At 50.3% G+C, this 13,380-nt stretch overlaps 1 protein-coding gene across 9 annotated transcripts in view; it reads left to right on the top strand.

The window, feature by feature from the left end:
* Positions 1–10,835, top strand: part of DYRK1A (dual specificity tyrosine phosphorylation regulated kinase 1A) — a 143,921-nt gene extending 133,086 nt beyond the window's left edge. For all 9 annotated transcript variants that reach the window (XM_062205005.1, XM_062204979.1, XM_062205015.1 and 6 more), the window contains 2 exons: positions 745–869; positions 7,547–10,835. In XM_062205005.1, coding sequence (XP_062060989.1) covers positions 745–869; positions 7,547–8,167 — 746 coding nt within the window. In that variant the 3' untranslated portion in view covers positions 8,168–10,835. The remainder of the gene's footprint in view (positions 1–744; positions 870–7,546) is intronic.
* Positions 10,836–13,380: the final 2,545 nt, after the last annotated feature.

Here is a 13,380-nt window from a genome sequence, read left to right as displayed (position 1 = left end):
ACCAGGAGCTGCTCCCACCTTGCATGTGCTGTTAGCAGGAGGCTGGTGTGGAGTACAGAGCGGGGTTTGCACTCTGACACTCTGATGTGGGATGCAGGTACCCCACGGGATGGCTTAACCGCTGTATCGAATGCTCGTTCCTGAATTATTTTGCTAATGAACTTGTTTTATCCACATCCTTTAATTTTCCTGTAATTGAAACCAAACTTGATTGTATTTTGATTCACTGGATTTTTTTCAGAGATTTATATATTTGAAAGAATGACAGAGTGATCCATCTGCTGGTTCACTCCTTTAATGGCCACATCAGCTGGACTGGGCCAGATCAAAACTAGGAGCCTGGAACTCCATCCAGGTCTCCCTCATGCATGGCAGGGGTCCAGGTACCTGGGCCATCTTATGCTGCTTTCCCAGGTACGTTAGCAGGGAACTGGATTGGAAATGTAGCAGCTGGGACTGGAACTGGCTCTCATATATGATGCTAGTGTTGCAGCTAACTACTTAACATGCTGTGCCACAACGCTGGCCCTGGCTCAGTGGTTGATTTGAGGGAACTTAGAGAAACTGATAACTTTACGATATACTTTAAAGTTAGTATTTAAATTTTTTAATTATAAAAACATTTTGATTGGCAGTAAATGTACCTGTTTGTGTAGTGTGGTAATTTGATACATGTATACCATATGCACTGCTCAAGTGTTCTTTGAGTTTTAAAGTCACAAGTTGCTTTGTGTCGTGCTTAAGGTGGATCATCGGGGACGAGCAACAGTGGGAGAGCCAGGTCAGATCCAACACATCAGCACCGGCACAGCGGGGGCCACTTCACGGCCGCCGTCCAGGCCATGGACTGCGAGACACACAGTCCCCAGGTAAGCTCTCACGTCGCCAGCATTGGACGCCGAGGCTCTAGAATGACTGTCATCTGTCCCTGGTGGTGTTGTGGAAGCTGGCTCTGGCAGCGCCTCTCCTGTGAAGGGCTGGCTGGTGCTGTTGGGTGCGCACCTGTTGTCCCGCACGCTTTCTTCCTGTGTTCACCTGTTTACTGTCGCAGCGACGTCTGAGATTCCTGGGTCAGGTGACTTTCCCTGGTCCTCATCTTAATCACTACCCCTCTGCCTTCCAGGGTCTGTTACTCGTCATACTCCTGGATTCTGAGTCTGTGTGATATGATTTTAGCCCATGTTTTTATCTATGCTTTTTAAACCTTTTAAAGAAGTAATGTTTAAAATTGGGGTGAGGAGGCAGATGGTCATGGTAAAAATATTTAAATACTGCTGTAAAGTAGTAAGTTAGTTCCCCCTGAGCCCTGCTCTGTGACGTGGAAGGCCAGCCTGTAGTTCCGGTCACTGCCCACTCCCGGGCCCCAGGCAGAAAGTGTTGGCACAGCAGTCCCGTTGCCGCTCCCCAGCGTGTGCCGGGAGTCTCCAAGGACGCCTGCAGTCATCCCTCTCTCTTCTTGCCTCTTAGCAGTCGTTGCTCTCCTTGCCTGGAGTGGGGGCTCTGCCTCTGTGTGTGTGTGTGTGTACTCCACCACATTTCTCCCTCGCCCTCCCCGGCACTGGGGCGGGCCTCCTGCTCCCCTGTCGCCCGAGCTTTCTTGGGACTGTGCTCTTGGTCACCCTCTCTACCCCTGTTCTTGGCCTTTCCCTTTTATTTCCTGTTGATCAACATTTGATGAAACCCGGTCTCTCCCATCTCGAGCAGAACCTCCGTCTGACTGCCTGTCTCTCTCACTCTGCCTTCGGCCACTGTCGGCTCCGTCTCTTCACCGGCTAAGGGCTGCCACATTAGTGTCCTGCCTCCTGCCCCACTGCCCCACTGCCCCACTGCCAGTGCCGGCAGTGGTCTTTACCCTTGAGTCCAGTGGACGTCTAATGCCATCTAATGTTTTGCTTCCTGGCCGTGTTGGATGCTGTTGACTTCTCCCTGTCCTCTGGGGGCCACCTCTGGTTTCCATGGCAGGATGTCCCCTGCCCCCACTTCTCCGCCCTCTGCTTCACTGACCCGGCTTGTAGCGTCTCCCCTCCTGTTCCCCTGGACACCTGCTGTTTCTGGAGGTACAGCCTGTGACCCGCCCCTTCTGATGACTGCAGTCACCATCATGTCCGTGATTCTTTTTTTTTTTTTTTATTTTTTTTATTTTTATTATTTTTGACAGGCAGAGTGGACAGTGAGAGAGAGAGAGACAGAGAGAAAGGTCTTCCTTTGCCGTTGGTTCACCCTCTAATGGCCGCCGCGGTAGCGCGCTGCGGCCGGCGCACCGCGCTGTTCCGATGGCAGGAGCCAGGTGCTTATCCTGGTCTCCCATGGGGTGCAGAGCCCAAACACTTGGGCCATCCTCCACTGCACTCCCTAGCCACAGCAGAGAGCTGGCCTGGAAGAGGGGCAACCGGGACAGAATCGGTGCCCTGACCGGGACTAGAACCCAGTGTGCCGGCGCCGCAAGGCGGAGGATTAGCCTGTTGAGCCATGGCGCCGGCCCATGTCCGTGATTCTTAATCTACTTCTGGCTGAGATTTCTTCCCTGAGCCCCAGTGCCTTTATTTCTGAGTTCTTAAAAATTTATGTATCTTCATTTTACTTGAAAGGCAGAGAGACAGTGAGACAGATGACAAGAGCTGTTCCACTCGCTGGTTCACTCCCCAAATGCCTGCAGTGGCTGGAGCAGAGCCAGGCCAGAGCCAGGTACTTGGGCCATCTTAAGATGTTAGAACTCCATCTGGGTCTCAGACTCACGTGGGTGGTAGGCCCCAAGTGTGTAGTTTTTCTGCCTCTCATAACCTCTCTAGTGTTATGCTGAGTCGTCGTACACCCAGTTCCATGCACCTGTAACACCATTCTCACTCCTACAGCCGAGTGAGCTTGACCGAAGCAGACTGAGCTCGCTGTTCTCTCTGTGTTAAACCAGTCTTTGCCTTCCCCTTGCACCTAAAATACAGCTGAGACTTCTTGCCAAGGTGTCCAGGAGTCCACGCACTGGGCCCACGCAGGGCTGTGTTTTTCCTCCTTCCCCACTCCATTCGCACTGTTGCTTCTCGTTGTGTGCAATGTGTCACGGCTCTCCCTCTGTTGCGTTGAGCAGGTTCTCGGCCTGGGTGCTCTGTGCTCAGTCTTCTGCTTTAGGTCTTGACTTAGCATCGCTCCTGCCAGAGACTCCCCTGAGTCTTCATCCTTCCCTCTTCACAGTACAGCGAAGACGGAGACACCAAGAGCACCCGCCCGTGTGCCTCCCACTCCTTCATTGCTCAGTGTCTGGACAGTTGAGGTAGTCATGGTTAAAGGCGGTCAGTTTTACGGAGGACTCCGTGAAGTCGGCCTTTGTTCCATGTCCTCTAGCCACCCAACTCTAATAAAAACTAACATTAATTAGGGGTTTGCAGCCATTTTTGATATCTCTTATTTATACACCAGCAAGTATGATTGTCACCCAGTTTTTGTACACAAATGGTAACACACCATACATTCCTTTTAACATCTTAGTTTGTCCACATTTGATAATATATTCTGGAGCTTTTTTTTTTTTTTTTTTTTTTTTTTTTTTTAAGATTTATGTAATTATTTGAAGGAGGCAGAGTTCTTCCATCCGCTGGTTCAGATGCCTGCAATGGTCAGGGCTGGGCTGGGCCAGGCCAGGCGAAAACCAGGAGTTTCATCTGGGTGTCCCACGTGGGTGGCAGGGGCCTGAGGACTTGGGCTGTTTTCTAGTGCTTGCCCAGGTGCAGTAGCAGGGAGCTGGACTGGAAATGGAACAGCTGGGCCTCGAGCTGGCACCCGTGCGGGCTGCTGGAGCCCGGAGCCTGGAGCCAGCCCTTCTTTATGTCAGTGAGAGACAGGTGCGTCAGCCTTCAAAGGGCTGGGGCACAGTTGCAGGGTGCTACACTGTTTAGACATCCTCTAAGTCGTGTCGCTGTTTCCCTATTACTGAATATTTATTTCATTTCCAATATTTTTTTACTATTATAAATAATGGTGCAATCATCCTGAATATCTCAGTTCTGGGAAAAAAAGTTCATGGAAACTGCTTGCTATGAGAAAAGTATGCATGGATTTCAAAAATCATCTTTTCATTTTGTTTTCCATGAACAAAGACGCTCTCTCTGTAGATGCACATGTGTAAGTGCTCTGTGCTATAGATTGCTGGGTCAGGGAATAGTGTCCGCTCCAGGAGTCGATGCGAAACTGCCTCCCACGTGATCTCACATTCAGCGACTGGAATGGCTGCAGCATTTAACGTCCTTGGCAGTGTTCTCCCACGTACCTGTGGTGAACTGTGGCCCAAACATATAAAATGGAAAATTCTGGAAATGGTGTATACGTTTTAAATTCTGCAGCATTCTTTTTTTTTTTTTTTTTTTTTTTTTGGACAGGCAGAGTGGATAGTGAGAAAGAAAGAGACAGAAAGGTCTTCCTTTTTGCCGTTGGTTCACCCTCCAATGGCCACCGCAGCCAGCGCACCGTGCAGATCCGAAGGCAGGAGCCAGGTGCTTCTCCTGGTCTCCCATGGGGTGCAGGGCCCAAGCACTTGGGCCATCCTCCACTGCACTCCCGGGCCATAGCAGAGAGCTGTCCTGGAAAAGGGGCAACCGGGACAGAATCCAGTGCCCCGACCGGGACTAGAACCCGGGGTGCTGGCACCGCTAGGCGGAGGATTAGCCTAGTGAGCCGCGGCGCCAGCCTGCAGCATTCTAAGTAGTGTGATGGACTCTCTTGCCAGCCTGTCTGGACCTGAGTCATTGTCTCCTGGTCGCGTCCGTGCCGCGTGCGCTACCTGTTCGTGAGTCCCTCGGTAGGCATCTTAGTGTGACAGCTGCCACTCCAATGTGGTCCCTGTGTTCAGGTAACCCTGGTTTTACTTAGTAACGACCCCAAAGCTCGGCATTGGGTCCTGCCAATTCAGAGACGCCAAGGAAAACTGTAAGCACCACCTTCAATGAGCAGGTCAACGTACACTAAGCTATTTGGAGAGAGCCCTTATTCACGTAACTTTTACTACACTATATTGTGTATCCTATGTTACTATTGGTTATTAGTGATCTCTTACTGCACCAGGTATACTTTATAAGCTCAACTATCACAGCAGGGTGGTGTTGTGAGAAAAAGAGCATGGTGCAGTCGGCCCCCTGTGGCTGTGGGTTCCATAGCCACTGACTCCACCAACTGCAGAGTGGAGATATTTATGTGGAAGACAGTTGGATGGATGTGTACTCAACGTGGTCAGACATTTTTTCTTGTCATCATTCCCTAAGCAGTACAGTAGAGCAGCTATTTGCGTAGTATTTACACTGTGCCAGGGACGTCAGCTAGAGGTGATTCACAGGGAATGGGGGTGCATAGGTTTGTGCAGGCGCCCCTTTCCCAGCATGGACTTGCGCGTCCGAGGATTTGAGTACTCACGAGGTGGGAGGGAGGCTTCTGGAGCCAGCTCCCCCCAGGTACTGAGGGACTCCTGTGACATAGTCACCGTGTCCCACATCCACTGGGGGTCTTGGGACATCCCCCTCATGGACAGGGCGGCTGCTGTTGTATTTTTTGTCTGAGAACTGCCAGTTATTCTGCTGACTGTTGTCAGTGGTGGCTCTGAAAGTTTGGTTCTCAGGCCATCTGTATCGAATGGAACTTAACCAGTTTGCACTAGTGACTGGTGAGAGACAAGTCTTTGCCTTCCTAGAGTTTACAGTGACATAAGTAAATAAATTACGAGTAGGCCAAACTCTGGGGCTGGTGTTGTGGTATAGAAGGTTTATCCCATATTGGAGCACCCATTCAATTCCTGGCGCCTCTACTTCTGCTGATCCAGCTCCCTGTAATGATAGCAGATGATGGCCCCAAGAGCTTGGGCCCCTGCACCCATGTGGGAGACTTGGATGGAGCTCCTGGCTCCTGGCTCTGGCTTGGCCCAGCTCTGGCTGTTGCAGCCGTGTGGGGAGTAAATTGGCAGGTGGAGACATGTTCTCTCTACCCTCCCCCCAATCTCTCTTTCTCTTTTCTGATGCTCTGCTTTTCAAATAAATCTTTAAAAAAAAAAAGCCGAACTCTGATTAAAAGATGGCCTCCAAAATATGTTAGCTTAAAAGTAGGAAGTTTCTCTCTTTCTTTTTTTTTTTTTACTCTAATAGCACAGGGTAGACTTCAGGTTAGTGGCATATCTGCCTTCCTGTGTGTCGGTCTCAGGCCATTTTGTGACTCCACTGTCCCCTGAGGCCTGGTTGTCCACTGGATTCAGCAGCACACGTGGGAGGAACTGTGTGCCAGGCTAGCAGTGACCTCCATGACGTTCATTTGTGTCCCATGCCACGCTGGGAAGTGTAGTGTGGCCCTGTGCTCAGGTCCACATGTGTTCACGTGTGCTGTGTGTGGTAGTCTCTTCCACAAACTGTTGAGAAAGAGGCATCCTAGCAGAAGTTAGAAGGAAGCGCGTTGTAGGAGAAGGGCACTGTGAGTGTGAACGCCCCATGGCGTTTGAAAGCTCTTAGCCAGTGGAGGAATGGAGACAGCGCCCTCTGTGCTTGGAGCTGACAGCCCGGCGGGGGGGGGGGGGGCTGGCTGGAGAAGCGGCCGTGGGCCAGGTCACGCAGCTGTTGCGCGAGTTTGGATCATTTCATACCTGCAGTTGTAGTGAGCGGCCTTTGAGAAAGATTTTAAAAGGAGTGATTGGCGCCGTGGCTCAACAGGCTAATCCTCTGCCTAGCGGCGCCGGCATACCAGGTTCTAGTCCCTGTCGGGGCACTGGATTCTGTCCCGGTTGCCCCTCTTCCAGGCCAGCTCTCTGCTGTGGCCCGGGAGTGCAGTGGAGGATGGCCCAAGTCCTTGGGCCCTGCACCCATGGGAGACCAGGAGAAGCACCTGGCTCCTGCCTTCGGATCAGCATGATACGCCGGCCGCAGCGGCCATTGGAGGGTGAACCAACGGCAAAAAGGAAGACCTTTCTCTCTGTCTCTCTCTCTCTCTCACTATCCACTGTGCCTGTCAGGAAAAAAAAAAAAAAAAAGGAGTGATTGGGTTTGTGTTTGTAGGAGATTGTGCCTGCTGCCCTTTGGTGTTTGGTGCGTAAGTTGGAGAAGGGTAAGGACAAAGGTGTTAGTCGAGGCCAGAGCCGCAGGTAGCTTGGAAGGAGAGAGGGTGGAGGAGTTGGAGAGGAGAGACTGGTTGGGATCTGGTTTATAGGCAGGCTCGGCAGTATTCCTGATGGCTTGGATGGAGGAATTGTTAAGCACTGGATAGGAGGACCAAGAAAGACAGAGAAAGGAGGGGCTTCGGGGGAGGTAGAGAGTTCCTTCTGAGCCTTCTAGAAGTGCTGTCCGGCCCTGAACTAGGGAAGGTGAACAGGACTCCTGTCACCAATACTGCTCCCAGGAAAGGGGCAGCTCTCGAGGTAAAATGTGTCACTCTGGAACCTGTTTTCGATTTCGTATTATAGAACTATGTAGCGTGTTACAAGTTTGAAGTCCGTCTCTGATTAATGTAAATGTGAGCGTCAGCGCTTGTTGGAGAAGGAAGGTTTAGAAGCAGTGCTCTAGTAACCCTTGTTTTCAAACTGTCCTCGCAGGTGCGTCAGCAGTTTCCTGCTCCTCTTGGTTGGTCAGGCACTGAAGCTCCTACACAAGTCACTGTTGAAACCCATCCCGTTCAGGAAACAACCTTCCATGTAGCCCCTCAGCAGAACGCACTGCATCATCACCATGGAAACAGTTCCCACCACCACCATCACCACCACCACCACCACCACCACCATGGACAGCAAGCCTTGGGCAACCGGACCAGGCCGAGGGTCTACAATTCTCCAACGAATAGCTCCTCTACCCAGGATTCAATGGAGGTTGGCCACAGTCACCACTCCATGACATCCCTGTCTTCCTCAACAACTTCTTCCTCGACATCTTCCTCCTCTACTGGTAACCAAGGCAACCAGGCCTACCAGAACCGCCCAGTGGCTGCTAACACCTTGGACTTTGGACAGAATGGAGCTATGGACGTTAATTTGACCGTCTACTCCAATCCCCGCCAAGAGACTGGCATAGCTGGACATCCAACATACCAATTTTCTGCTAATACAGGTCCTGCACATTACATGACTGAAGGACATCTGACGATGAGGCAAGGGGCTGATAGAGAGGAGTCCCCCATGACAGGAGTGTGTGTGCAGCAGAGTCCTGTAGCTAGCTCGTGACTACATTGAAACTTGAGTTTGTTTCTTGTGTGTTTTTATAGAAGTGGTGTTTTTTTCCAAAAACAAAGTGCAAAGCTGCTTGAGTCAGAAGGAGATTAACAGACACACTGAACCGCTACAAGAGGGCAAAGCTGGCTTCTTTTTTAACTTGAAAAGATTGCAAAGGGACAATGAAGTTTTTACAGAGCCATGTCCAAGCCCATCTTCACGGGTCGCTCCGAGCTGTCCTCGTTCAGCCTCCCCCATTTCACTTGCCACAGCCCCGTCATCGTGGGTTTTTTTTGTCTTTCTATTCAACAAAAGTTAATGTTCAGATGTTGGTCTTGGTCATTTGCCAACTAATTTTAAAATAAAAAGGCACTGCACATATAATTTGCATAAAGGGCCCCATAAGGGTGATACTTTGTCCCCTCCTATTTTGCCCCTTTTTTGTTTTTGATTTTGGTTTTGTTTTTGGTTTTGGTTTGGGTTGGGGGTGGGCTGGGGTGGGAACTTTGGGTTTTTAAGTCCTCTAAACACTCTCCCGGGCACGGAAACGCAGTACTGTGAGGAAGAGGGCCTCCAGCTTCCACAAGCGTCGTCTTCAGCTGTGTGCGGGGCCGGTTGCGTTGGAGTGTGTCGGGCGCACTGAGCGAGCCGAGTGGCGGGGCTCGGGACTCTCCTGTCTGAACCTACTGAGGAGCAAAGCAGCAGTGACACGGGATCCTGTGGGTCTCCTGTGCAGACACCACAGTGAGATAGGAACGGACGAGACTGGTCTCCCAACCAAGGTGCACTGAGAAGCAATCAGCGGGTCGCTCGTGGCCAGTCCTGGGGAGGTCTGAGTGGTGGTCTTTGGGATAACCTTTGGCCTTATGGATTTGGACTCGAAACTAGAAGAGCCTACCATTTCAGATGCAATCACTTCGGACATGCGTTCGCAGACAGTCCTTAATGCTGAAAACACAGAGAATGGGTAACTCAAGAGGCCTTTCTTTTAGAATAGACTTTGTGACCCACTAATTGTAAGGTATCGCAAGGTCACTTTGCGTGTGTCATAAAGCTGGCTTCCTTATTGGTTGAAGGTCACAGAAGTAGTGGTTTGCTTTGATGGAAATAGCTACAGCTGTGTCCCTTCCTGCTTTTTCCTTTTCCTTCCTTCGGCTTTTTCTCGGCACGTGGCATCTCCACCGTTTCTTCTGCACAAAGACGTCTTCTGTTCATCCTGAACATTTTTAAAGAAATGCAGAATTTTATGTGACTGCTTTTTTGCCTCACAATTATGCTGTGAATTTTACAAAAATTTATTTTCTTTTTTGATAATTTATTGTACCAAAGCTGTTTTTATAGCACATAGATGTCTGTAACCAATAATGTAGCAGTTCTGCACTTTGACACAAGGTGTAACTAGACCATTTTTAAATGTCAGTTGAAAATTATGGCTGTACTATTGCTTAAACAAAACTGGAACTGTTGTCGACTCCATAGCCAATACATTTACAGCAATCTGTGTACTGAACATTATAGATTGACACCTAATTCAAGATTACCACATCTGTTACATTCTCAGTGTGTTCAGGCTTCTGAAGGTAAAGGGACACTGGGTCCAGAAGCTGTGGAACCAGCAGTTGATGCTTGCATTCCTGATTAACCTACTTGTAAACTCGAGAGCAAGACCTTGATCGCACCAGCAGGTTCCCCCGAGAGCAGGCGGGAAGCAGAAGTCGCGCGTGCCCCGAGCGAGCGCGCAGGCTGGTGTTTCACAGGCGCCTCGTCTGAGACTACGCGGCCTTAATGTCACACAGCCTGGCGGCTGCTCACATTTGACTTCCCATTTTAAATTGGCCAATTTGAGGGTGTTAGCCTTCTGAGCGGCTGGATTGGGAGAAGGAAGAGAAACAGTTTTACCTGTCCAGGAGCAAAAGAAGCAGTAATCTACCTCTGCCGAGAACCCTGTTCAGAACAGCGCAGCCCAGCACCGCGGTTCTTCTTATTGGTCAATTCCATGTGGCTGACTAGGTCAATTTTTTTCTGAACAAAAGCAGGTTTTTATATGTGAACAGTGACAAAAGAAAGGCTGAAAACTATGTAAATGTGAATGAAACTTGGAAATATCCGTTTTTATAAACCACAGACATTTTTTGTTGTTGATCAGGAAATCCATATTTATTTTGTAATTCAGCGTCAAGCCTGTGGATGATTTTTTTTGAACTGGGTAGTTTACCGCGAGTGAAAGGATAGCATCTCGAGTCTGGCAATATCGAGGAATTCAGTAGTTACTGCTGCTTACGAATATAAGGCTGAGAGATTATGTGGGTCAGGTCTTTTTTTTTTTTTTTTTTTCCCCTGTGCTGGTTGCCACATCTTAGCAAGCACCAAAAAACAAAAACAAAAACCTAAAGCAGTTTTTAAACCGATACTTACATCCAGGAGATGGTGAGATGCGAGGCTTCTGCCTACTGTGTCACGTCACAGTCCAGTTTTGTGTGCTTCACTACACAGTTTGGTTACAGGACTTCTGTGCATTGTAACATAAACAGCATGGAAAAGGTTAAATACCTGTGTTCAGATTGTAAGATCTAGTCCGGACTTGCTGTGTATATTGTAACGTTAAATGAAAACAGAACCCCCCTTTGTATTATAGTCATGCGGTCTTATGTATGATAAACAGTTGAATAATTTGTCCTCAGACTCTTTACTCTGCTTTTTTTAAAACTAAGTTAAGAAAATGTAAACCCAGTAAAACTCTTCCTATGCAGTTGCTCTGGTGCAGGTCTGGTAGGTCCGCGGAGGCGCGAGGCACAAGGCGGCGCTTGCACAAGTTTCTTGTTAGGGTTGATTTCTCTGAGGGGTGACTACAGTCACAGAATTCCTCTGGGATTCAAAGTGCTAATACTCCCGCGGGGGGGCGTTCCCCGGGGTGTGACCTGCTTGTGACCTTGCAGGCTTGGACCTGCTTGGGTGAAGGAGAGAGTCCAGATACCCTTGTCCCCGCCCCGGCCCTCACCACACACCACACCAGGGACTTTGTAGAGCTGCCACAGTGAATCGGTTTTGCACCTGGTGTCCTCTCTCTTTCGGCGTAAATAGATATTAAGGTGGCGTTCAGAAGGTAAGAAACGCTTTAAGGAATGAGGTTTGGGCTACGTAAAAGTTGAACTAGCCACATTGTGAGAAAGCACCTTTTGTGATACTGTAGGAAAAAACACCAAAACTACATTTTTATTTAAAGAGTGGTGAAACCACGTGTATACAATCATTACCTGCGGCACACAGAGTGACAGCTGTGTTTGCCCCTGTGCTGCGTCCCAGCTTGGACGTTCTCAAAGCTTAGCGTCGCGTTCTTAACAAGAGGAGACACACGCAGACCCAGTTTCCTCTCACTGTTTCTTTCCTTTGTTAGGCCACACACCCCAGTCTCGGCACTCCACTTCCTGGCTATGTTTTTGTCTTTACCTTTGCTTTCTGTGTGTGCATGTGTGTGCGCGCGCGCGCGCGTGTGTGTGTGTGTGTGGTGGTGGTGGTGGTGGTGTCCATAGTAACAGAGCGGATGGTTCATTCCAAATCCACGGCCTGGCTTTAGTGCCACGTGTGGGCGGACACAGGCTGCGCACAGTTTGGGCACGTTGCGGCCGTGCTCGGCCGTCTTCCATGTACTTGGAGCGGGTCTTGTCAGGAAGAGTGGAGCAGCGAGTCCTGACCTAGACTTCTCTCCCAGGATGAAGACATCGGCCCTAGAAGAAACCCTAAGGAAATAGCTTATTTTATTTGTTATCATCCCTTTGAATACCTGAAAGGTGTTCCGTAAGATCATCCACCAAGAGCCATCCTGCCGGTGCCAGCGCGGCCCCCCCCCGCACGGGGAGTTCTCCCTGGTCCCTGTGTGGGGCGCACTGGGTGCTTGCTGGGAGGAGATGGGATGAGTGCAGTGAGGGGTTCCCCGCATCGCCGGCTCCCAGAGAGCCTGTGCTGTCAGGGAGACGGGATGAGGAAGCAAGCCGTCCCTGTAATTGTAAAAATATACTCCAGAGCACTGGAGAGGGAGGCGTGTGTGGGCACCTTAATGGCCTCCCAATTCCTCACCTTAAATCTTCACCGAATGGTGTTTCTCCAGGGGAACTCTGGATTTAGGACACACATAGGCACCACCCACAGGTTTCAATACACTGTTTACCTGAAAAAAATTTTTTTAAAGATTTTTATTTCTTTGAAAGGTAGAGTTACAGAGAGGGAGTGGGGTCTTCCATCCACTGGTTCACTCCCCAGGTGGTCCTATCAGGAGTCAGGAGCTGCTTCTGGGTCTCCCCCGCAGGTGCCGTCTTCCACAGCCTTCCCAGGCCATAGTGGAGAACTGGATGTGGATGGGAAAAGAACAGCTGGGACACAAACCGGCACCCATAGGAGACGTTGGCGCTGCAGGCGGCGGCTTAGCCTACTACACCTCAGCACCAGCCCCCAAAGGTTTTTGTTTGTAAAGTTTTATGGGTGGAACCCAGCTTCTACCACTGGTTCACTCCCCAAGGGGCCCCATCAGTCAAGTCTGGGCCAAGAGCTCCATCCAGGTCTCCCACATGGGTGGCAGGGACCAGACTCCTCGGGCCATCCCCCACTGCCTTCCCAGGCGCGTTAGCAGGGTGCTAGATCCCAAGTGGAGCAGCCTGGACCAGTAAGCAACAGCTTAACCTGCGGCAGCACCACGCCAGCCCCCTGCAGACTTTTGTCTTCATAATTTCCCGCCTTCAGGGCATGTCCCGATGCTTAAGAAGGGTAGGCAGTTGGGGGTTAATGTGGGTAAGTTTCAGCTTCAGCCTTGTATGCATTTCCAATCCCCCCCCCTTGCAAAACTTGGGGGTGCTGCTTAAGAGCAGCAAGGAGGTGTAGACCTCAGAGTGGCTTCCTTAGCCCATGGGGGGCCGGGCTTTCTTCAGGCTTGGCTTGATTCTGGAGGAGCAGAATTCTGGGCTGGGGGGAGCCGTGCTGGCCAATAGCACGGCACGCGCTTTGAGCGTTTGGTCAGCACAAGTGAAGTTGAAGGAAGTGGCCAGTGAGTGGAGCCCAGCTGTGTCCGCAGCTGGGCTGCTGCCCTGGGCAGGCCAGGCACACTGGCTGTGCTCATGGGTTGCGTTGGTTGGACCATGCAGAAGGATAGTGTAGATACAACTTGGCATTTCCTGTTGGAAAGGCTGGTTTATTTGTTTTTCCAATCGATTGTCTGAAATTGCTACCTTTAGGAT

The sequence above is a fragment of the Lepus europaeus genome, chromosome 2, assembly GCF_033115175.1.
Source record: "Lepus europaeus isolate LE1 chromosome 2, mLepTim1.pri, whole genome shotgun sequence".
NCBI lineage: Eukaryota > Metazoa > Chordata > Mammalia > Lagomorpha > Leporidae > Lepus > Lepus europaeus.
This window is presented reverse-complemented; position numbering and strand designations above follow the sequence as displayed.